This window comes from Pezoporus occidentalis, unplaced genomic scaffold, assembly GCF_034315485.1.
Source record: "Pezoporus occidentalis ecotype Australia unplaced genomic scaffold, CSIRO_AGI_Poc_V1 ctg351, whole genome shotgun sequence".
In the NCBI taxonomy this organism is placed as follows: Eukaryota; Metazoa; Chordata; class Aves; order Psittaciformes; family Psittacidae; genus Pezoporus; species Pezoporus occidentalis.
This window is the reverse complement of record NW_026915495.1, coordinates 234,481-258,417: the sequence shown is the minus strand read 5'-3', so window position 1 is coordinate 258,417 and position 23,937 is coordinate 234,481. Positions and strand designations below refer to the sequence as shown.

Here is a 23,937-nt window from a genome sequence, read left to right as displayed (position 1 = left end):
GGAAGCTTAGTGCTGTCCATGGGGATAAGGAACCACAGCATGGCATTTCCTGTGCCATGTCTTAGAAATGCTCTTGGCATTATCTGACATCACAGATGTGATGTGACTTAAGTGAGACCAACACCAAGCACATGAGGATCGATAGACAAGCAGCAACTGCTGCAAACCAAAAGCTGCTTGGCAAAGTTTGGCTGTGATCAGGAATCAGCAGAGTGGGTGCTGGTGCTGAGGAAAGGTGCCTCATGCCTGAACAGCTGGAGGGTGTGAGAACCCTGTGGAAAAGCACATTTGGGTGCCCTGGTTGGTCTGGGACACAACATGTGCAAGACAATTCACAGAATCACTGGTTTGGGTTGGAAGGAGCCTTAAAGCTCATCTAGCGTTAAGCAACGGCTGCCCACTTCTCTGCCTCCTGCTGGTACCTCAGAGACATTACTCACGTAAGCACCTCATTTAGCACAAACTCCATTTATTCAGAGGAAAGATGCAGCAGCAAAGCCCCCGGATGCTTATGGCTCACACTTTTCAGGCAGGCACCCCCTTCCATTGGGAGATTTCTGAAGGCCAGCCATGTTTTAGGGTTTGGGCTCAGGCTGCCAAACTGGGGACAGGAATTCAGAGGTCAAGGCTGACATTTTATGCTGCTAAACATTACCCCACAGTACCATAGCTTCCATACTAGCACAAGCCTGCATGCAGCTTGCTGCAGCCAAACCCTCGTGCCGCTGGCCAGGCTATGGCTTTGTGGGTTCCTTGGGGGCAGGATGGCTGTTCAGCGCCTGAGGGTGCCTGCTCGCAGTGGGCACAGGCAGGATGATGGGAGGGGAACAGGGCCCTCGCTCAGGCCAGCACAGGTCCACAATGGGGTAGAGCTGCCCCTGGAACTCTGCCTGGAAGGTGTAGATGGGGCTGAGCTCATCAGGGTTGTCAGCATTGTAGAAGCTCAGCTCACCCTTCTCGTAGTGCAGGTAGATGCCAATGCGCTGGGGCCGGGTGGTCAGAGGCAGGGTAGCCCGTGGCATGCTAAAGGCCTCATAGACCTTCCCTTCCTTCAGACCAATGAGCCACACGCCATTCTCAGGACACTTGCTCAGCTTCCCTTTGCGGCTGACCGTGCCCTTGATGATGCCCACACGCCAGTGGTTCCTGGCGCCCACAATCACCTCCCAGTAGTGCTGGCCACAGGAGAAGCCCTTGCAGGTGAGGATGCAATTGCTGGAGTCAAAACGCTTGGGGTTGCTGTCCCGGTGCTGGTAGAGGCCACACCGCACCATCGTGTCGCCCTTGAAGAGCTCCAGGAGAGGATGTGCTGTCACTGGGTCCAGTTTCAGCGTCTCTGGAGCTGTAAGGAAGGCATGTGGGATTCAGGCAACCCAGAAGGCACGGGTCTGGTGGAGCACTGGCACAAGCTGGCACTGAACTGGAAGCAGCTGGAGCATTATGCCAAGACAGGCTGCTATCGGCATGAGACATGACCAGCCACTGCTCCAGGAGTTCTCCTGAGGCAAGGAGCACGCAAGCAGTGGGCAAGACAGGCTGGGGCAGTGTGATGGTTGCTGGTCAGCCTGTCCCACACACCAGCGAGCCTGGGCACTCAGTGTGCTGCCAGGGGGGCAGGGGGTACCTGGTAGGACACGGCGGTGCAGGCGCTTCCACACAGTCATCTTGATGTCATCCTGGTGGAAGCATGGCTTAAAGGACACGGGGCTAAAGACACCATCACAAGGGTGCAGGCTGAGGAGCTCTGACCTGGAAAGACAAGAGCAGCCATGACACAGTGACAGGACAGTGTGTGACCTCCTCTCACCTGGCTGCGGTCTGTGAGAGAGCCACTGGTGTCTCGCCAGCTGCTCTTGCCCTGCGTGGATCTGGCTGTGACTGTCCATCACAACAGCAGTGTCCACGCAAGGCTGCCCCAGAATTGCTGAGATGCTCACTGGCCTGGGACCACTAGCCCTGGTGTGGAGCCTGCCATCCCCTTTGGTGCTGTTTGGTCCCATCACTCACCTGAACTGGGAGGAGCTGTATTTCTGGAAAACATAAAAGAAAGAGAATTGTTGGTGGACAGAACAGCAGATCTTCTGCATGGTCACAGCTGCGCAAGCCTCTGCCCTGGGCTGGAGAGGCCAGGGCTTTCCTCCTGTGGGAGAGCTACAGGCATTGCTTCTTGTGGAGGGCAGGTTTCTCCCACCAGGGGAAGGCCTGGCTGGACAGAGAGCACCTCCATCTCATTTCTGGTACTGTCTCAGCAATGTTTGGTGAGGGTACCCACTGCCCAGGGCAGAGGGCTGAAAGCTGGAGAGCTCAGCAGACTCTCACCACCTTCACTAGCAAGTGCACTCACCTGGATGAAACCAAGCTGACTTTCATTGCTGAGTGCCTCCAGAGAGCTCTGCATCTCCTTAAGCCTCTGCAGGGCATCTGATGTCTGCTTGACCTGGGACTCAATAGAGGTGATGAGCTGTGTTGCCTTCCTCTCAATGCTCTCCAGGAAAGTGGCCTTCTCCTCGTCAATGTACCTGTGCAGCTCCTGGAACTCCTTCCGGATCACCCACTTGAAGACATCTGCCTCGTTCTGCAGGGAGACAGCAAGCAGCAGTGCAGGGCAGCCTCGCTCCATCCCCTTCACCTGCTTTTGAGTTTCAGAGGTGCTGCCAGCAATGTCAGCGTGTCCCATCAAGCTGCCCTCCGCTGTCTTTCCAAATAAAGAGCAGCTCTGTTCACTGTCCTCAGCAGCTCACCACCACAGCCCCCCTGCCTTACACCTCTCCTCTGAATCTCCCAGATTTTGATTTCCTGATGTCCCAGCCAGCCTCGTCAGAGCCTTGAAGGAGTTCCTGGATCCCTCTGCTCCCAGGGAGCTCCCTGTGTCCTGGGCTAAGGGAGAGAAAATGCAGCTCTATTTCCATTTGGGTTCCGCCCTTCTGAGGAGCCCCAATGGGAAGCTTTAGCCTCTGAAGGGATGCCAGGAGGTCCCTTGGAGACAACTACTGCATGGGAAATTGATGTGACACTAAACCAGGCAGGAACTCAATGTGAAACCAGCCCATTGCTCTGACTAGGAAGCCTGCTCCAAGCAGGGTCCTTTTGACCTGTTTATCTTCCCACCTCCAAGGACACTCAGTCAAACCAGCCTTCACCACTGCTCTGCTGGGATGTGCAGTGAGGGTAATATCACCCCTTCTGGAGACAGGGCTGTGCTACCAGAGAGGGCTACATCACGCTTCCCGAAAACAGGTCTGCGGTTAATCCCCGAGTTTTGTGAGAAACGGCAGGGAATGGGGTGGAAGATAAGCCCTGTCTGCTATTCCAGGGAAGGGCAAAGGGAACGAGTAGAGGAGGCAAACTGGGAGCAACCAGGAGCAGAGGCTGCTCCAGGGGCTGTGTGGGACACAAAGACTCAGGGACATGGGCTCCCCTGACACATGGCACTCACTGCAATGCGGCTTTTGTTGTTGATGAGCTTGCTGATGTGTTCATCCAGGTTCCTCTTGTACTGGTGGAGATTGGTCAGCAGCACAGACAGCTCCTCCTGAAAAGACAGCACCTCTGTAGGAGTGACCTCGGTGGCAGCCTCTTTGGTTGCAGGCAGTGCTTGTCAGTCCCCTGAGGAGCACGTGGCCCTTGGAAGCCATGTTCTCTACGAGTTCTCTAAGCGTTCTCTAAGCTTTCTAGGGCCCTGCACATCCTGCTGGTCTTTACACTCTTGGTCTAGAAGATTCGTGGTTACCAGAGGCAGGAGAGCACTCAGAGCATGGCCCAAATCTGGGTGCTGCTTGTCCTCTCACCAGGAGCACTGTGTCTCTGCTCCCATTCCCAGCCCTCTATCTCACACCCCATAGTGGCTCTGCAAAGGGTGAGCAGGTGGCAAGTGGGTGGTGAGTAGCCGCAAGCCAGCACCAGGCCAGCAGCACCCTCCTACCACTGGTGCTGGGAACCTGGCTGGGCAGGAGCATTTTTAGTGCCTCCTGCTCTTATCTCCCTCATACCAGGAGTGGAGGGGACGGGTGCCCTGTGCCTTTTCATTCCTGGAGCTTCCACGTGATGCTGGGCAGGGGATGCCAGATGTTTACTCTGCCTGTCTGGGTCCCTGCCTCCCTGCTCTCCTTACCCCAGCCCTTATCTTCAGACTCTTTTTTATGGTGTTTGTAAACAGTCTTGAAAGGCCCCACCAACACTCCCTGATCCCAAGCTCTGCCCACTATGGTGCAGACACTAAAACTGGGGGTCCTCTCAGCCAGGGACATGCTTAGCCTGAGAAACAGCTGCCCCGAGGCCAGGGACCCTGCCCCACATCTGGCTGTGCCATGGGACTGTGCTCCAGGCACTGTCATCATTTCCAGCCTGTCTCCTGAAGGAGAGGGCACATTTGGCCAGCAAGCCCTTCGGGCGCCCTGACCCCCACCCCAGAAGCTGCAGCTGCCTCTGCCTCCAGACCTTCATCTGGCAGTATGCAGTAGAGATGGGGGTGATCTTGTGCTGGCGGTGGTTGCCAATGGTGCCACACAGCCCGCAGATCACCTCTTGGTCAGCCTCACAGAAGAGGCTGAGGGGGTTGTGGTGTGTTGGGCAGGACTCCGGGCTCAGCTCTGCCTCGCACAGGCTCTGCAGTGCCTCGATGACACAGGCCAGTGTGACGTTGGGTGATAAGGCACTGCAGTCCACCATCTGGCGGCACACAGGGCACAGGAACTGCCCATCCAGCTCCCCAGAGAGTGACACCACGCAGGACTTGCAGTACGAATGCCCACACTGCAGCATCAGGGGCTCTTTGAAGACCTCCAAGCAGATGGGACAGAGTAGCTGGTCCTCCAGCTCATTGATGCTCATCCTCCGAGCCATCCTACCACCTTCCCACACAGCAGCACAGACCTGGCCTGGGAAACACAGCTGGGAGATCAGTCCTGTTCCAAGAGCAAGATAAGCAGAGATGAGTGAAGATGCAGCTTAGCAGCTGGGGAAGGCAAAACAGAGACATCTCCAGCCCACCAGCAGCAGTACAGACAGTTGCAAACTCATCATTAGGCTCCCCCTCTGCTGCTCTCTGGAGGCATTGGTAGATTAGATATTAGGAAAAAATTCTTCCCTGTGAGGGTGCTGAGGCGCTGGCACAGGGTGCCCAGAGAAGCTGTGGCTGCCCCATCCCTGGCAGTGCTCAAGGCCAGGTTGGACACAGGGGCTTGGAGCAAGCTGCTCTAGTGGAAGGTGTCCCTGCCTGTGGCAGGGGTTGGAGCTGGATGAGCTTTAAGGTCCCTTCCAACCGAAACCAGTCTGGGGTTCTATGATACAAAGCCTGAGACACAGCATGCAGCTGTAACTGCAACTCACCCCCTTGAAACGTGGTGTGGTCTCTGGTCCCCATAGCACTCCATGCCCTGGGCCAGCACCCCCAAGAGACAGAAGCCCAAATCCCAGCCTCTCCCACCAGCCCAGGGCTGCCTGTGGCCCAGCCTGTTCGACAGCTCTAATGCTGTGCAACTCTGCCTCCCTTGCTGCTCCCAGAGCTGTGAGTGTAACTGCCCAGATCCTTGGGCAAGTCAAAGACATGACCTGAAGTTGAAGAAAATAAACACGCAGCCAGAGGCTCAGTAGCTTTCCCAGGGAAAGGGGAGGCTGTGACCTGAGCTTGGCTTTTATCACACATCGCTATAGGAGCTTGGTGAATCAATGAAAGCCTGTGACCCATGAGACACCATAAAACCCCATATGGGGAAACCAGCTTCAGCTGCTCCCTCCACTCACACATACACATCCCAGAAACCCAAATAACAGCCTCCCACTCACATGCACTGCGTGGCTTCCTCCTGGCCCTGGCTCGGTGCACTGAGCCCGATGGATGTCCCTTTTCTTCCCAGTCAAGCCGAAGAGTTTGACCTGGTTGGAGAGGCAGCGAGGCAGGTGGTGGGACCGGCAGGCCCTTGGTGAGACACGGAGCAGAGCCACTGCTCTCTTGCAGCCTCAGCCCTGCCAGGGATGTCCCTGCTCACTGGGGAGAGCCCAGGCAGCCTCTTGTCCCCTCTCCCACTCCAAGGGTGGTGTCACACCCCCCGGGAGGGCTGCTCTCCGCCCCTGCCACGCAGCTATGGGCACACACATCAGATGATTGGGCAGGCACGAGCCTTGATAAGAGGTGGTGGTGTTTGCCTCCCGGAGCAGCCAGCCTCCCGGAGCCCCACCACGTTTCACTCATACGTGCCACTGGGGACAATAGAAACTTTTTCACTAGAACACTTTCTTATCAACTAAAGCTCTTTTTCTGCTTGAAACACCACTTTTATTGTTTGGTGAAAACCTTTGATTGCTTTGGAAAAGATCAGAAGGAAACCTCAAGTGCAGCTCCCCCAGTGTAGGGCAAGGCACACGTCTACTGTGCAAAAAATGCTTCCTCACGCAATTATTCCTGGTTCACATGATGTGTCTGGCTTGCAGGCACCCTGGTGGGTCCCTCCCTGCATCACCCAGGGGAAGCTGGGGACAAGGAACCCTTCTCAGCCCAGAGGGCCCAGCTTTGGGGCAACCTCCAGAGGCTGTGTGGTGTGGAACCGGAGGCAATGGCTCAGGATTAGCCTGGGGCTCCCACCTTGGCCGCTGGTGTTGGGTCAATCAGGAGGGTGCATCTCTCACTCCCCAGAGGGAGCTGGCAGCTGGGGGCAGCTTCTGCTGCGCTGCTGCGCTCTGGGGAGCCCCTCTGCAGCCCTGATCCAGCTCTGGGGCAGCAGCACAAGAGGGACATGGAGCTGTGGGAGCGAGGCCAGAGGAGGCCACGGAGATGCTGCGAGGGCTGGAGCAGCTCTGCTCTGGAGCCAGGCTGAGAGAGCTGGGCTTGATGAGCGCCGAGGTTACAAAGGCCCGCACGGCTCTGACAGGCCGCGGGTACGTCCCGCACTCGCAGGGCACAGCTCAGGCCCCCGCTTCCCAGGCTCGGCTCAGGAGAACAGGCACGGCGCTGTTATCGGCGCCGCAGCACACGGCCCCGGCCCGGCCCGGCCCCGCGGGACCACCCGGCTCTCCCGGAGGGGCAGTGCCCGGAAAAGGCCGCTCCCCCCCCCGCAGCCCCGCGAGGCTCAGCCCGGACACTCGGCCGGGCCTGGGGAGGAGGCCGCGCCCCGCCCCAGTGCGTCCCTCAGCGTGCACCGCGGCTGCCCATTGGCTGAGAGCAGCGCAGGGGCGTGTCCCTGCCCGAGGCACGTGAACGCGGGGCGTCTTAAGCCGCGTCTGGGGATGCGTGCGCTGCTCGGAGCGCGATTGGCGGGAGAGCCCGAGAGCCGCGGGCGGTGATTGGTCGGAGAGCGCCGCGGGGGGTGATTGGTGGGAGACCGCCGCGAGCTGCGGGCGGTGATTGGTGGGAAGGCGCAGGGCGCTGTGGCGATGGCGGGCAGCAGTGGTGGCGGGCGCGTCCCGCGGCTGGCGGGACATGACGGGCCTGCGGGTGAGGCCCGGCCCCGGCCCCGGCCCCGGCCCCGGCCACAGTGGAGGCTTCCCCCAGAAGGGGGGGCCCCGCCCGTGTACCCGTTCCAGAGCTTGGTGCGGTCCCGGTGCCTGCAGGACCTGAGCGGCGACGGAGGGGTGCGCAAGCAGGAGCTGCGCCCCGGCACTGGGCAGGCCATGCCCCCCAATGCCTCCGTGGCAGGTACTGCTGGGGCTGCAGGGCCAGTGGTGCTGCTGGCTGAGGTGTGGTTGGGAACCTCCTGCAGCAGCCGCCGGTTCTGGCATCTCTTTCTCGGGGCTGTGTGTGGTCTGCTGTGTGCCTCCAGCCACCGTCCTGTGGTGGGTGCTGCATGAAACCCTGGCCTGGCTCCCCTTGGGGTCTGGTGTGTTCTGCAGCAATGCTGTACCTTGTTTGATGGACACAAGCTGGTAGGCTCCAGTGCCCGTCTCTTGAGCAGCTTGCTTTATAAATGGCAATTGTCGAATTTAATCTGCGGCTAGCAGGACTCAGGAAACCTGGAATCCTCAGAGGCACAGAGTGAAGTCAGGGTCTCATGCTCATCTCTGTCATCTACATTAGTGCAAGGTCCTTGCTTTGGGCTGTATGGCTGGTGTGATGTGTCTGCTGGGGGAAATGGAGCGAACACAGTCTTCTTGTAAAGGATCCCATGAGCTTCTAATGGGAGGTGCTTGTGGCTGGCAAATCTCAGCACTCTGGATTTTAGTGTGAGGTCAGAACAAGAATTTAAAAGTGCTTGTGTTACACAGTATGTCTTTCTCTTTCAGAGACTGCCTGCTTTCCATAGCAGTATTCTAGCACTTGAGATACTCTGTTTAACTTCTTGTGGGTGACATTAAATGAAAGGGCATCTTGACCTTGAGAATAGCAGGGTTTACGGGTCCCGCCTGTGCTCACAGTAGAGAGAAGAACTTTGAAGCTGAAAGTTCCTTAAGTGCAAAGGCCGGTGCTGTATCAAGGGAATTGTAGACTCATAGACTGGTTTGGGTTGGCAGGGACCTTAAAACTCATCCAGTTCCACCTCCCTGCCATGGACAGGGACACCTTCCTCTAGAGCAGGTTGCTCAGACTCCATCCAGCCTGTCCTGAACACTGCCAGGCTCATTACAGTTCTCTTCCTAACTGGGTGAGAGCTGGCATTACACACACAGCACTCAGGAGAATGGCAGGGCTCAGAGGGTTGCCTTGTACTTATTGCCTTTGTTTCTTTTCCCAGGCCTTCAGCTTTGGTTAGAAGAGGGTTTGTTACATATTTTTTGCATATAAAATTGGGGCATTTTGATTTCTAAAGCTGAAGTTTCCAATTCTTTAAAACACAAAATCACATCTTTTAATTGCATAGGAATCAGGACTGTAAAGCAGCTGCCTTACCTGCTGATGGTGCTGAAACAGTCAACTTGGCTGCTTGGATGTGATCAGGTATTTGATATAAAACACAAGGTGGTTTGTGCCACCTCTACTGTTCTACAGTAGAAGTGAAAAAGAAAAGCAGGATAAAATGGTGGCGTTGCAGATCTGACTCCTGATGCTGCTTTTGCTGGAGATGAAATCAAACTCTTGCTTTTTTCCTCACTTGTTGATTTGGGCCTCACAGTGAAGTTCTCTGGATACCTGGAACACCAGGATAAGCCCTTCTGCACAAACTGCTCCAGCAAGTCTCCTGGGCTAATGAAACTTGGGAAAGGTAAGTTTGAGGCAAAAAGTTTGTCTTGCGACTCAGAATTGTAAAGACCAGCCCCTTAAGACATGTTGTTAAATGCTCTTTAGTGTTTTGGGGTTATTTGAAGCTTTTAAATCTTGTTAATGGAGTCTAAAAGCCTCCTGCTTCACATGGGTGATGGTCAATCTGGAACTGATCACCCTCTGGCCCTCTTGACTCTTGGTGGTATGGGGGTGCCCTGAGGCAGCTGCTCCTCTCCTGGTGTTCTTCGATCACTGAAGAGGAGACATTGTATTGAGTGTGTGCTTGGTCCCACCACAGGCTGCCTTACAGGAGGCAGTTGGCCATCGTAGCTGCTGAGATATGAGCTACCAAGGATTTCTTCCTCCAGGCTTTGGAGAAATCACTTGGTGTCAGAGGCGGGTTCTGTGTTTGTGATTCTCATGACCTTCCATGTCTTGCTGAGACAGACATTACGCTTTTGGGCTTGGAAGTTGGCCTGCTGACGATGAAGAAGGGAGAGTTGTCAAGGTTTGTCTTCACACCGGATTATGCCTATGGGCGGCAAGGCTGTCCTCCGCTCATTCCCCCAAGTGCCACGGTCATCTTTGAAGTGGAGGTCCTGGACTTTCTAGACTCGGCTGAATCTGACGCATTCTTTGAGTTGCCTGCTGTGAGTTGCTGTAATAAGGTTTGAAACCTGAACCTGGCGGCTAAACCTTTGTTGTCTGTTGTCTCCTTCCACTTTCTGAGGCACGTGCATTACATATGTTTAGCTTGCAGACACGTGCTTGCTAACGCTGCCCCTGCTCACCTCCCCCTGTTTGTGCAGAGGGAGAAGCTGGGTGCTGCCTTTGTTTGTTCCTGCGTGCTGGAGTCAGGCTTCCATTCCATGGTTCTAGGATTTATTTTTAGCTTTACAAGAAACCTCCTGGTTGCACTAGAGGGCACCAGCTCCCAGGGATTTCCCCGAAGGAACAGTAAGGAGCTATCTATACAAACCCTGTGCCGATGGCAGTGTCCGAGTGCCTCCCCCAGCTCCCGCCCTTTGTCCCTGCGTCTTGGCTGCCTTCCCAAGTGCTCCTTCACTGTTTGCTTTCCTCCCCGGTGAGTTATAGTGCTATTGTTAATTGCCCCTTTTCGTGTAAAGGGTTTTGGGCTGTGGCTGTGGGGTGCCCGGGCGGGGGGGAGGCTGCCTCCTCCTCCCCTCCTGCTGCTGCACAGGCCATTTTTTCGACACAGAGCCCTGCAAACAAACCACACGTGTTGCAGGAGAGCTCCCCCCCAAGTTGCCCACCCTCTCTGGTTAACTGGCCTGTCTGAGTGGTTCAAACTTGCAAACCCAGGAGAAAACCTGGCATGAATTTTATCCTGTATTATTGATGTTTTGGTTTTGACACAATGCTATGTCAGCCAGGTCTTGGAGCTGGCCTGAGGCAGCAGCCTGGGGGTGATGCAGAGCCATTAGAGCAATGCAGCCTTTCACAGCTTCAGCAGTACTGTTTAACTGTGTGCTCTATGCTGAGCAGGTGAGAGTTGGGCAGGATTTAAGAATGCATTCCTGCTTCTTTCAGCCCACCCCCCACCCCGAGTCACCCTTCACCAGCGCAAGAGCAGGAGCCCGTTTCAGCCTGGAGAAGGGAAATGCCACACAGAGGTGGCCTGGCTGGACTCTGCTGGGGCCTTGGCGATGGCCTGGCTCCTGCTTTGTGAACTGAAAGGGACCGTGCAGGACTGGCCTGCCTGAGCTCTCTGCTCTTTTGTTTGAGCTGAAACTCGGGTGTTTCTTTACACAGGAGCAGCAGGCGGCATTTCCGCTACAAAAGGTGTTGAAAGTGGCAGACACGGAGAGACAGTTTGGCAACTACCTCTACCGCAAGAGGCACTTGGACGATGCCAAAGACAGATACAAAAAGGTATGACACAAGAAAAAAAAACGTGCTTTCTATTGTAAAAAGCTGTGAAAGTGGTGATTGTGTAATGCTAGCTCACCATAAAAAGTACAATTTAGAAATCACATAATAGAATTGTAGCATCATTCTGTCGTCAAATGGCTTCATTCTATTTTCCAGGGTAGTTTGTTATTTAAGAACAGATCTCAGACACCTGCTTTTGTGTGAGCAGCAGAGGTAAATGAAGGAGAAGGGGTGGGAGAAACAGGCTGAGCCCTTTCCCTTCAGGCTTGCTCCCTGTGGGCTCTAGCCGGGAAGGGTGTGTCTTGGCTGTGAGCCCTGTGTGGTTGCGTAGCTGACTGCTGAGTTAAAGCGTTTCAGGGCAGCTTTGGCTGGGAGACCTCATTGTGCAGCTCAGCCTCGTGTTGCAGCAGCGTTCTGATTAATGCTTTAAGAAGGAATCTAGAATCCCTTTGTCTGGAAGCAGACATCACTGACCCACTGTGCACTCAAACTTTATTTTTAGCCTTCCTGTTGGGAATCGCAGCACCGTTGAGGCTGGTGGGGGCCTCTGGATGCTGCCTAGTCCAGCACTCTGCCGAAGTAAGGGCAGCCACAGCTGGATGGTGCCCAGAACTGTGTCCATTCAGGTTTTGAACATCTTCAAGGATGGAGACCCCCCAGCCTCTCCAGGCAGGGAAACAGTCAGTTGTTCCCAAACTGGAATGCATCTGCCTTTGTTTTGGAGGTAGTGAGGTTTTGTGAGGTTTTCCTTCCCTCCATTCAGAATTTTTCTTGCTGTTTTAGTAACAAAACTAATTTCAATTGTCTTTTTCCTTGTAGGATATCTCTGCCATCTTTGTCCTTAATGTTTGAGCTGTGGGTGTCATTTTTTTATTCTGTTGCTTTCAGGTCCCCTGAGAGGTTCCTAACCCTGTAGTGCTGTAGCTGAGCTTAGTCATGCTAATAATGCCATGTGAATTCAGAGATTTGACTCTTACTATTTTTTAAGTGATCCAGGTGAACAGAAACATGGGTGCACCTGTCTGATGAGGTGGGCTTCTCATTTCCAATAGCAGATTTGTTGTGCACTAGTTCTTTTTCCTTGTCTGCTCAGGCATTATCCATCCTTGGTCTCAGCCCTTCCAGTGAGGCAGAGCAGCGTCAGATCAATGCTTCCAAGCTGCTGCTGCTCCTGAATCTCTCACTCACTTACCTGAAACTGGAGCGTCCTACCCAGGCTTTGGTGTATGGGGAAAAGGCCTTGGAAATCGACCAAAGAAATGCCAAAGCGTTGTTCAGGTGTGGCCAGGTGAGCAAAAATAAATTCCTTTGGTAGCCACATCAAGGAATATCCTGGCCTGACTGAGTGTGGAGAGAACCTTGAATGGACTGAGGAGAGCCACTACATTCTGGGCCAGGCTTTCTAAGCTGCCACAGCAGCAGGGGAGGTTTGCACATCTGTCACACAGATCTCTTTCAGGGAGTAGTTCCTGAACTACCTGGAGCTGGCTCAGAAATGTTTGCACATGTGTTGAGTCCTGAGGAATAGTGGTGAGTCTCTATTTATGGTGTGGCACATCTGTCTTCTTTCAATGACAGGCTTGTCTCTGTATGACAGAATACGAAAAAGCCCGAGACTTCCTGGCCAGAGCTCAGCGCATACAGCCTTTCAACCATGATATTAACAAGGAGCTGAAGAAGCTGGCAAGGTGAGAGAGCTCCTGTCCTTGCTGTAGAAGGGAGAGTGCTTAGATAGGCTGGAACACCTGCTCAAAAATATTCAATATGTTTAAAAAAAAACCCAAACAAAACACAAAACTATTGGTCAGTAAGTGACCTGGGGAAGTACAGAAGGCTCCTCTCAGTGTGGAGACAGCTGATTCAAACATGTCGGACACAAAGTGGTTGCAGGTGATAAGTGAGAAGCTGAGAGCACTCCCTCATCCTGTACAGTGTCTCTGCAGGGTATGTGTTATGCTCCTAGGGAGTAGAGAGGCCAGGGATTTGGATGGATTTGCAGCTCTGTTAAAACTAGGGAGATGGATTTGTAGTTCTGTTGGAAGGCTTGCATTGCATCAAATCCAGAACGAAATTGTGTTGTTCTGATCTCTGGCATCAATCTGTGCCTCCAAATAAAGGGCTTTTGGATTTCCTGCAGTGGTAAGTATGTGAGCAGGCCATGCACAGTCCAGGTGGGCATCCCTGACCTACTCTGTGTGTACAGATGTGGAAACATCTGTCTGAGACTTAACTGAAGAGACCTGCTGTGCTGGAATTTCACTGAGTGAAGCTCTTTTGAGGTTCTAGACAGTGAGGTGCTGATGGTGAGGGTAGAGAGAGGATTAGCCAATGTCACACTTGTGCTGTTTCTGGTGTGTTGCAAAAACCCCTTTGCTTTTGACTGGAGCAGATGCTGGAAAGCTGGCCGTGTGGGCAGCCATCAATCCCTGGGACGGTGCCCAAACTGAGTCGCCGTCTAGCTCAGGGATTCCTCACCAGTGAGACCTTGTTGCTAGTAAGGTGAGAGCATAGGGTGCAGAGGATGCTGTGCTTGGAGAAGCAGCAGTTAAAATGGAGCTGTCTGGGAAGCTTTTGCCATGCTAATGTGACACTGTCAGGGAAGTGAGAGTGGAGGAGGAAGCAAATCCCTGCTATTTCCACTTAGGCCAGACACAAATCCCTGCTGTCTCCTACCCATCCTCTGCCCAGATTCAGTGTCAATGGTGGATACTCTCAAGTAGGGCACTTGGGCTATGTCTCCCGATATGTGCTTGCATAAGGAGTGGCACAAATGAGGAGACAGGAAACTAGACCACAGGACGTGGGTGGGAGTTCCTCTGCAGCATCACATGCTTGCAGAAATGGTATAGAAAGCATAGTCACCAGTGAAGCAAAGACCCAAGGTCTGGGAATGAGGCGCAATGTTTCCTGCTGTCCTTCCCTGACACGGCAGAAAGCAGGGGCTTGAAGGATCTGTGACTTTGCTACCAGCACTCTCCTGCATTAGGCTAATTTATTTATATAGAAACACTAAGATGTTTTCTGGTTGTGGCACTGGTGGGTGGGCAGGTGGTCCCTAGCCCGTGCTGTCATGCTGTGCTCTGCTTTGCAGCTGCTACAGGGACTACATGAACAAGGAGAAAGAAATGTGCTGCCGAATGTTTGCTTCTTTCAACACTTCTGCCTGAGCAGGAATAAAGGTAATCAAGTTGTAAAAAAGGCTGAGGTCCCGCAAAACCTCTGTCTCTGAACTGTTGTCAGGTGGGGAAACCTTTGGAGCGAAGGCAGTGGGGGTGTGTGGAGGGAAAGGTGCAGGATGGTGGAGTGAACTGCTGCTGTATTGTTAGCTTGGGGAAACTTTCCTGACAGACAAGCTCATGTGTGTGGGACAGGAACCTGAGACTGGCAATACTTGAATAAGTTTGATTTTGTTGTTTCCTGTGCTGCTCATCGCAGCTATGCCTTGTCAGAGCCAAGGGGAGAAATAGCTGTTTAGTCTTGTTTCTATGCTAATTAAAAGGAACAGAAGAGATTGTTCCTGTCAAATGTAAGAATTGGATTTCCTCCTCCCCTCCAGCACTCCTGGCTGGAGCTGCTGGAATGTCTCTGTTCATAAAAATCTAAATATTTTATTTTTATTTTCTAATATCAAAAAACCTGTTAGTACAAAAAATTTCAAATAGTTGTTTTGGACTCTTTAGAGCCTTACATCTTTGAGCAATATTGATGGGTTTATAAATGCACAAAGGCTCTTTGATCATTCTTTTTTTGTCAAAACCTTCCGGGGGATGTAAGGGGGAGTGGAAATCTTCACTGGTCTCTTGCCTCCGGGTAAACCCTAGGGAAACTGTTGTGCAAAATGACAGCAGCCTTCTGTCAGAAAGCATCAGCAGCTTGGGGCCATTGGAGTTCGCGGCTCCTGTCTTATGCAGAACAGGCAGTACTTCTGTGCATGGAACATGGGTATTGGCAGCTTTTCTAGGAGTAGCAGTGAGAGTGCAGGGTGCAGGTCTGGTATTTTAAGGTTGCCTCTTTTGTCTGTGCTGTGAGGAAGCTAAGGTAGTATGTGAGAAAAGCTTTGCTTGAGCAGTTGCTTCCTAAAGTGACATAACTCTCTTTTGGCTGGATGCACCTCCCTGCTCTAGTCTTCACCTCTTGCAGCCCCTGTGCCTGAATCTGAGCTGGGCATGTTGCTGAGGTGCCTCAGAGCACAGATGTTTCTGCCCTGGGTTCAGGATGAGACAGGCTGCATCTTTTAGCAGCTATCTATCCTAGACAACTAGCTGTGAAAGGAGATTTAAGGCTAAGAAGCGGACTTGCAGGTATGTGCAGAAAGGTTGTGGCTTTGGGCTTGAGAAGCTGGTTCAGATTCTGCACATGCTGAATTTCAGAGACTTGTAGTTTGGAACCTGCAGGACTTGGGGCTCATGGCTGATGGAACCACATAGCGGTGCCTGGCCTGGGAAGCTTCTTGTGTCCATCTGTGCCTTGCCTTGTGGTGGGAACTCCAAATGAATGCGGTGATATGCTGAGTCACCAGACAGGTCCTCCACTGGAAAGGTTGTGTGGCCTCTTGTTTCCCAAAAAGCAGCTCACAAGAGGTGCTGGTTTTCACACAGTGGTGTAATGGCACAGAACTGCTGTTCTAAATAAACTGACATCTTCAGTTAGTGGAGCCCAAAAAGTGCAAAGGGGAAGGGAAAAAGAGAAACCTCTGCTGGAGGTTCCAAGGAGTGGGCTGAACTGCTCATCAGCCAGTTTCCAACCTGGCCTTGAACAGGGATGGGGCAGCCACAGCTTCTCTGGACATCCTGTGCCAGCGCCTCAGCACCCTCACAGGGAAGAACTTGTGCATAAGAGCTCATCTCAGTCTCCCTTCTGGCAGGTTAAAGCCATTCCCCTTGGCCTGTCCTTGTCCAAAGCCCCTCTCCAGGTTTCCTGGAGCCCCTTCAGGCACTGAAGCTGCTCTAAGGTCTCCCCTTAAGGAGCCTTCTCTTGTCCAGGCTGACCCAGGCCAGCTCTCTCAGCCTGGCTCCAAGGCAGAGCTGCACCAGCCCTCTTGCAAGCACATGCTGCCAAGTCATGGGGAGCTTCTCATCAACCAGCATCCACAGTCCTTTTCCTCCAGGCTGCTCTCAAAGTATCTTGCTCAGAACACACTTTTTTCCTTTTTAAATGGAGTTTCAGATCAGAATCAACCTTTTCTGTGGTGAAATTCAAGGCCGCTTGTGATGCTTCCTTGAAGAATTTGGAAATCCTCATAGGGAGAAATAGAAGCATGAACACTTCCTTAAAGCCATCCTGCTGCAGTTCCTAGCAAACACAGTGGCCTGGCTCTCATGCTTGCCCCTCTGGGTTTGGGTTGTTTGCCTGCCTCTGCATGCTTTGTGTGGTGCAGAAGTGTTAAGCCAGGTTGCCTGGGATGTCCATAGCTGTAAGTCTTCCTCAGCGTCCCCTGAATTGCAGGATGGATAGGCTGAGAACTGCTGGCTTATTGGAGCTTTTTCTTTCTTGTTTGAAAGACCCAGCATCAAAACCCATGAATTTCTTATTGTATTGCTGCAGTCCTTCATGATAAGAGATATTAATTGTGAGGAGTGGGGTCAAGTTCCCTAGAAATGTCTGGATTCTAGGAGAGGGTCCTTGGTGATGGTTTCATCCCAGAAAGATGAGTATCTGAGCTTTTTTTTTATTATAGGTGGGCTGAAGTTGCCAGCTTGCCTCTAACGTGTCTCCACAGGAGAAGTGGTCTCAGTAGCTGAGAGCACCCAGGAAAGTGTTCCAATGAAAACAAATTTCTGAAATTATGGCAGGAAACTATGATTCTGAGGTCAAACCTGAGATTGCTACGAATAGCAGGGTCTAGCAGTTCTGAAGCCATTCACTGGTGAGAATTGGCTGCAGTACTGGGGCTGTGTCACCAGATAAAAGTGACTGTAATTGGGCTTAAAATCAGCAGCAATTGCCAGTTAAACTGACCTAATAAACTGAAAGAGTTGCAAATAAAATGAGGAGTATGTGTATAGCACATACAAACCTCCTGCCTTGGGAAGGCTCCAGACTGGGTAAACAGCAGCTTGCTTCTTCCCCTCCTGCTCTTATTACTGAGCAGATCTCAAATTTGCCTCCTGCTGACACTGTCCCTACCCACTGCCTGAAGCTGAACAACAGAGATCCAGCAATTTGACTTCTCCTTTAGAATATGTAGATTATTGTACCCCTGAGATGTCCTGTGCTGCACAGGAAACTGTTAAATACCTGCTTTATGCTGAGCATTGCTGGAGAAAGCAGGGCGGCTTGAAGGATGACTTAATTAAACATTCTCCTTGCTAAGCAGAGGAAGGAGAAAAGCTTTAATTAGGTTGTTGGGTTTTCTGCTTTCCCTCCAGCTCTCTCCTCTCCTAGCATCTTTCTTTTTTTCAGAGTTGTTCTGCAGTAGTACTTGTAATGCCTCCCTGGAGGATTAGTGGGCTCTGGTCTCTTCTAGAAACTGTCAGTGGAGAAAAGGCTGCAGCTCCTCTCTTAGGGATACTGTGCCCTGGCTGCTTCCTGGGCAGGTATACTGGCCATGTCCCCTGGTTTGAATGCACTAGTGGTGGCCATGTCCAGGCTGGGAGGCCCAGACTGGGCTTTGAAGTGAAAAGATAATATGAAATGGAAAGGAGGGAGACCCGTGTGATACCTTGGTGCCCTACTGTGGCTGTCCTCCAGGGCATCAGTGAAGTGGTGGTTTTGGAGAATAATCCTCTGCCTGTGGGCTGCCAAACACTGTCCATCCTGTGCAGCCCTGTAATGGGGTGTTCTTTCCATCAGCAGTGACCCAGAGCAGCTGAAGGGACCGGGGGCCACATCACTTGAACAGCACCAGGGCATTGATGGCTGTGTCTGACACAGTGGCACCAGTGACTGCAAACAGACAGTGTGGCTGCTAGCATCAGGAGGCACTGCTGAGGGCTTCAGATCTTGGGAGCATTGCTTTCAGAAAGGCTTTTTGCTGAAAATGCAGGGAATGTCTTGGCACTTCTGTGAGCTGGTTTGCAGAACTGAAGTTATTTCCAGTAAGGGTAGAGGTGACCATCATGTGCCTCTCCCACTACCCACCCTACTTTAGTGGGGACCTGTTGATTTGACAGAATGCTGAGCGTTATTGACATGAAAGTTATCTGAGTTCTTGAAGAACTGGGGGCTGCTGTAAGGATAAGTTTGAGCCCAGACTTGCTGGATGAAGTCCTTTGTGAGTCAGAAGTGTGTGTTGAAGAGTTCATCCCTTCTTTCACCATCCCATAATTATCCCTCTTGTGAGACCTCTTGCTCTCTGGGCAAGTTTTTGTGTTGCTTTGTCTGGGTGCTGTTTTAAGGGGCTTCTTTTTAGACATGCTTGAGAAAGAGCTCTGCTTTCTGGTTTTCCTTTTTGCTTGAGGTATCCTTGGCCTATCACAGGTCTGAGCAAGCTTGACAGGCCCTTCTGTCACCTCAGGTTCAGGATGGTAGCACATGTCATCAGCATTCAGGATCTTTTGGAGTCAGGAATTATTAAAGATCTCTGGAGAATTTATCCTGCCACAGAGCTGTCTATCTAGCTTACAGCAGTGCTTGAACCTCACTGCGGATCCTTTGCAGAGCTGAGGATCATGACAAATTGATAGGCAAATAAAAAAATTCCTGAGGAAAAAAGCATGTGATTGCAGCTCTTCAGATGGCCATGGAGGTTCATATGGCTTGGTGATAAAAGAGGAGCAGCACATCTGTTCCTTGCACCTTCCTCTGTGAGTCTGGACGTTGCGGACGCCTGTGATGGGGTAATTGGAGTCTGCTTATGCCTTCAGACATGGGGAGTCTCCGAGTGTCTGCTTGTGCTGCTGTGCCATGCAAACAAGCTTCACAGCCATCTTGGCCATAAAAGCGAGCCCACTTGAAGCAGTAACAGCTGGACATTCCCAGGCAACACATTAGAGAGGGTAGAGCTGACTGCAGAGTTGTTTCTGAGGACAGCAGATAAGTGGCACCCTAATTAGGAAACTTTCTGAAGACGTGTGCTCAGAGAAAGGCTCCTTGGGATGGCAATGCAGCATGTTCCGTCTAGGAATTGTCCAGATAAAGCCATGATAGCTTGGTGTTGTAAATAGCTGTTTCTTCTCCTCATGCCCACTTGGATTGCCCAGCACATCTTATCAGTTAGCTGATAGTACCCTTGCTGTAGCTAGGCTTTCTTCTTGCCATCCCCAAGAGCTGCAGCCTGTCAATTACTGCTACGTGGTGTGTTTCAGAAGGAGGTTGTTCCCCCCAGTAGCAGTGGCTTTTCTCCAGGCTGTCATTCCAGAGTGGCAGATCCTTTTGGACTTGGCAAGGTTTGCGTGAAGAGCACTTCTCTGGCAATTGCCATTCAAGAAGGTTTTAGCTCCTCTGCTGATCCACACTCCAAATGCATACATGTAACATCTGTTTTCCCAGTGCTTCATGTGGAGCTGTGGTGGAAGATGTACTGTGTCCTTCTGACTGCCATGTCAAAACTTCCCTTCCTTTTTTACTCCATGATCAGTGAGAATCCTGTTTAGATTGGGACAGAAGGGTTGAAAAAAAGCATTCTGTCTTCCACTGCAGACAGATGGAGGCTGCATTTCTCTGAATGTCCTTTAAAGGCCCTTCTCTGAGGTGTAAAAGCTGGACCAGCCTTCCAGGCTGCCCTCCTGAAGCTGATAACCTGATTGCTTCTCTCAAGGGGAAGCTCTTCTCACTGAGGGTTATCTTAGTGCAGTGCTGTTGGGAGCTGCTGCTTCAAAGCCTGGGTGTAGCGAGGACTGAACTGGCAGGAGCTGAGCTTCAGGTGCACACTTTGTACTTTCCAGTTTCATTGTGCTTTGACAAGAATTGTATCTGCTGTGTTAGTTTGGTGCCTATGCGACACTTCTCCACAGCCCTGCTGGAGATGGAGGCAGGAGAGGGGGAGCTGGGGAAGAGGCACCAACAGTTCTTTATGCAAGAAAGCAGCTTAAACAAATCTTAAAGCCTTAATTAAACTGTTAATTATGGCTTTAATGCAGAGTAAAGGTGACTGATTATAGGTGACCTGTGACCTGGCATGTTGCTTACTGTAAATTGATGATCTGCTGCCTTGTCTTTGTGAAGGATGAATTAAAATAACTGGTACCAACAGACTTCTGTCTGAACTTCAAAGCAAGCATGTGTCTCGCTGGTTTTTGTGGCTGAGTTGCTGCCAACCTGCTGTTAAGCGAAGGAAACAAATCCTGGAGCAGAGTCCTGGTTGGAGCATGCTGTTCTACGTGCAGGAGCAGCAATCACTTTGAATGTGATCCAGCGCTCTGCGTCTTCAGAGCCATGGGTTTCCCTTCCACTTCTCTTTTGATTGTGTAGCCATTAGGTGGAAATGAAAAAGATGAGCTGATCAAACAGTCCTTGAAATGGCTTTAGGGTTTCAGTTTGAATATTTTTAATTAGCTCGATGTGAAGACTATTACTTCAAATAGCAGCCATGGAACCAGAAGACTCACAGTTTGATCCTTTGTTTTTATGGTGCACAAGAAGCCTCAGTAGCGGTAGGTTTTATGCCCAGCTAGACACCCCAAACCACAATGAACAGCTGGTGAAATCAAGTGATGATTTTTTCAGTATGCCTGTCAGGGATACATGAAAGGAAACACTGTGTGGGGATAATATCAGACTAACAAATAGCAGAGGGTAAATCACTTGCAGTTTCAAAGAGAAGAAATCAGTTGAAGTGTCCTCAGTAGTTTTCCTTCTTTAGGAACTTCCTTCCCTCCTTCTCTGGGTCGAAGGAGATAATAGATGGCACTACCAGCCTGAAGCTGATTACAAGTATCTGGTGTTACAGTGACCTTTGTTAAGCGGCAGGCTTAGCTATACAGGGCAGCCTGTGAAATGAGGCTGTGACATGGGATTTCCTGAGTCCAGGGGAACCTGGCCAGCCACTGCACTGACTTGTCACCATGAATCCCACTTTGTGCTTGGCTAGAAGTCTTTACTCATATGTTTCTGGCAATCCTGAAAGGTGCTTGACTGCTTTGTACTTTTATTATCCCAAACTTTAAATGGGGGCCAGCCCTTGAGAGAGGCCCATTGTCCTGACTCAGAGTTTTCTGGCTTGGTGGCATTTGAGTCACGGGTTTTTGGTGGCTCTGAGCATACCGACTGGCCAAAACCTGGCTGCTTCAGGGTCAGCAGAGGAAGATGAGTAATCTGGTTCACTTTATAGCTAGTCCTGCTCTGAGCAGGAGGTTGAACTAGGGAGCAACTGATGTTCTTTGTAGCCCTAATTATCCTGTGATCCTGTGGTGCCTTTCAAGGATATATAATGAATGAGGTGTGGATTTTGAGCATCATGTGATGCTTCATCTTCTCATTCTTTACTCTGCAAAGTATCATTTTTCTTCACAGTTACTGCTTTTCTTGCCCTCTGATTAGCAGTCTGTAAACCAATATGCTCTAAGGAGCAAGCTTCCCCATTTTGCTACTAGTAATTTAACTTGGATTTGCAGAGCTCACTGCAGCTGAACCAGCTGAGCAAGCTGCAGTGGCTGTGGCTGCTGAAAGGGTATCCAGGGTTGCTTTGGAACCTGGTATTCTTGAGAGAAGATAGAGCACCTTTTAAACACACCTTCTTTGATCCTCAGAACTTCTGTAGGAGACAGATGAGGGGTTGTTTTGTGGAAAGGCTTCCCAGGATTTTTCTAATTTCTCTTTTTTTCTCCATCTGCATTTGTGGGTGATGGGGCTGACTGTTCTGCAGTGCCTCAGTCCTGTCTGCACTCTGACACATCAGGAAAATACCCTCTGTGTCAGCACTCCTCTGGGAGGATCTCAGAGGTGCCAGCTGCAGCAGCAACGTGAACTTTGTTAACAGCCCCATCAAAAAGCAGCCTGAAAACGTGTGCTAGTGTGTTTTATCCCAGGTGCTTAATGGCTCTGCGAACAAGAGAGAACTCCACATTGTGCGTGCCAGCACCACAGCTCCACTGCAGATCTTGCAGTGTTGGACCAGCACTTGAAAACAAACAAACTGCAGCAGGTTTTGAGGGAGGTGCTGGTCTGTCTGCAGCAGAGGGACAGAGCAGAGTATGGCTGGGAGAGGCACTGCAGGAGCCAGCGAGCTTTTGGCAGCAAGGTCCGTGTAACCATGTAGAAGGTGAGGCAGGTGATCCAAGTCCTGATCAGTGACCCAAGAAGATTTCCCCTTTGAAATTAAGAGTGTGGAGAGGAAATCACAGCTTAGAAACAGCTTTGGCTTATACTCTGTGCCTGGACACTGGTTTTCTTCTACTGAAGCTCTTGCGACTCTAGAGAGGTAAAGAGGCTTCTCTGGGTGCAGAATCTGTCACCTTCTCAGTGTGTGCCAGGGCTCCAAGTCTGGTATGGACCCAACCTCGAGTGATAGTGATGGGGCAGGGGGAGCTAATGAAGAACAAAGTGCTGCAAGTGCTTTGTGATCCATTGCCAATGTCACAGTGGTGTGACCAGGCCTCCTGCTGGTCCTGTCTTACAAACAGGAAGGAGGGAAGAGGGGAGCAAGTAAATATGGTGAGAAGCAGTAGGAATCTCAGATGAGGAGAAAGCCTGTGTCTCCTTGGAGATTCATCAATCTCCCAACAGCAAAGTGTAAGTATCCAGCCACTGGGTTTCCCAGAACAGGGTCAGAAAAGTACAAGTGCTGGGCAGTATAGATAACCCTGGACAGGAAGGAAGGTGGTCTGATGCATGTCCTCAGGGTTTCTCTGAGTTTTGAGTTCTTGTCACTGAAGACTCCATTTCCTCCAAGTCCGATGTGAAGAAGTTGTATGAATTGCATGGGGATTTCATTGTGCCTGTTCCACTCATGCTAATCCACAGAAATCTGGGTGTTTCTTTCAGGGCTGCTGTGGACATGTGCTAGTAACAATCAACTGACCATTTAAAGTGGAAAATGTATAGGTGATGCCTGAGGGACACTGTGATGTTTGTTTTCCTAGGACCATGCCAGCTTGCCTCTTGGACTGGAGGGAGACCCACCTCTGGGCACACAGGCATCTTGGCATCTCGTCTGTGTTTTGGACAAAGGGCAAGAGCACTGTCTTGTTTTGGGAGTGTGGAGGGGAGGTTCCATGTTTGTACACAACCTGATTTTCCTGAAATTGATGTTGTTTGCCACGTTCTGAGGCTCTTTCCAGAAGAAATAAGTCCTGCTGTCAGAGGGGGGAAGGCATTCCCTTGCTTCTCCCCTCCATGCTCTTGGAAGAAAACTCTTCTCTGACATCCTGCCTCTTACAGATTCTGGGCTGCTTTTTGGGAATCTGTAAATGGGGTATGGTGCCATGAAGTTTTGCATTGTTTGTACAGGTTGTTCTTTAAAAACTTTATTATTGTTCTGAGAAAATAAACCAACCTGAGAGCTAACACAGGATTTGTGCCAGTTCATTGTACAAGAATGATTAATGTCTGTCTCTAAGTGTAACGAGTTGGAATTTGGAATAGCATCTGATTTGTTGCTCTTCTTGAGCAACAACATGTTATGCTCTTTGTTTTGGCTGAATGTTCTGTGAATGTTGATACTAAATTTCACCTTGCCTAAGAATACCAGCTTTATCCCGTACAAATATTGCTAACTCCTCTAACTTCATGTCTGTTTCCTTGTGGAGCAAAATCTGCTGTGTGCTCCCCTGTGTCTCTGTGAACATACACCTTCATGGTGAGGCTGAGATTCAATAAATCAAAATCGGATGCTTCTGAGACAGTGGCAGGTAGCCACGAAGCCAGCAAGAAGCCATGGAGGAGGAACCTAGAAATATGAAATGATGTTTTCATGGTGTCTATCCTGCTGTGTTCATCTAGGATGGAGCATGTCTTCCAAATATCATTGACTGCCTTGTTGACTTGCTGGGCAGGGAGTGGCCTGCTATCACAGTATGATCCGAGGCAGCCCTTTG

At 51.2% G+C, this 23,937-nt stretch overlaps 2 protein-coding genes across 4 annotated transcripts; one reads left to right on the top strand and one right to left on the bottom strand.

Moving 5' to 3' along the window:
* Positions 1 to 452: 452 nt before the first annotated feature.
* Positions 453 to 6,643, bottom strand: TRIM50 (tripartite motif containing 50). Of its 3 annotated transcripts, none has more exons than XM_062630460.1 (7): positions 5,785 to 6,643; positions 4,438 to 4,904; positions 3,437 to 3,532; positions 2,345 to 2,575; positions 2,008 to 2,030; positions 1,625 to 1,749; positions 453 to 1,342 (listed from the first exon to the last, which is right to left on the bottom strand). In XM_062630460.1, exons 2-7 carry the CDS (start codon positions 4,840 to 4,842, stop codon positions 735 to 737), a joined length of 1,488 nt encoding a protein of 495 aa, XP_062486444.1. In that variant the 5' UTR covers positions 4,843 to 4,904; positions 5,785 to 6,643; the 3' UTR covers positions 453 to 734. The 3 variants fall into 3 exon arrangements, with proteins under 3 accessions (XP_062486444.1, XP_062486447.1, XP_062486445.1); XM_062630463.1 differs by having other exon boundaries at positions 4,438 to 4,877; XM_062630461.1 differs by lacking the exon at positions 5,785 to 6,643 and having other exon boundaries at positions 4,438 to 5,042.
* A 725-nt stretch (positions 6,644 to 7,368) lies between these two features.
* On the top strand, positions 7,369 to 23,407 carry FKBP6 (FKBP prolyl isomerase family member 6 (inactive)). Its single transcript, XM_062630464.1, has 8 exons — positions 7,369 to 7,630; positions 9,042 to 9,131; positions 9,578 to 9,780; positions 10,904 to 11,023; positions 12,117 to 12,311; positions 12,602 to 12,711; positions 14,115 to 14,202; positions 22,984 to 23,407. Exons 1-7 carry the CDS (start codon positions 7,369 to 7,371, stop codon positions 14,188 to 14,190), a joined length of 1,056 nt encoding a protein of 351 aa, XP_062486448.1. The 3' UTR covers positions 14,191 to 14,202; positions 22,984 to 23,407.
* The last annotated feature ends 530 nt before the right edge of the window (positions 23,408 to 23,937 follow it).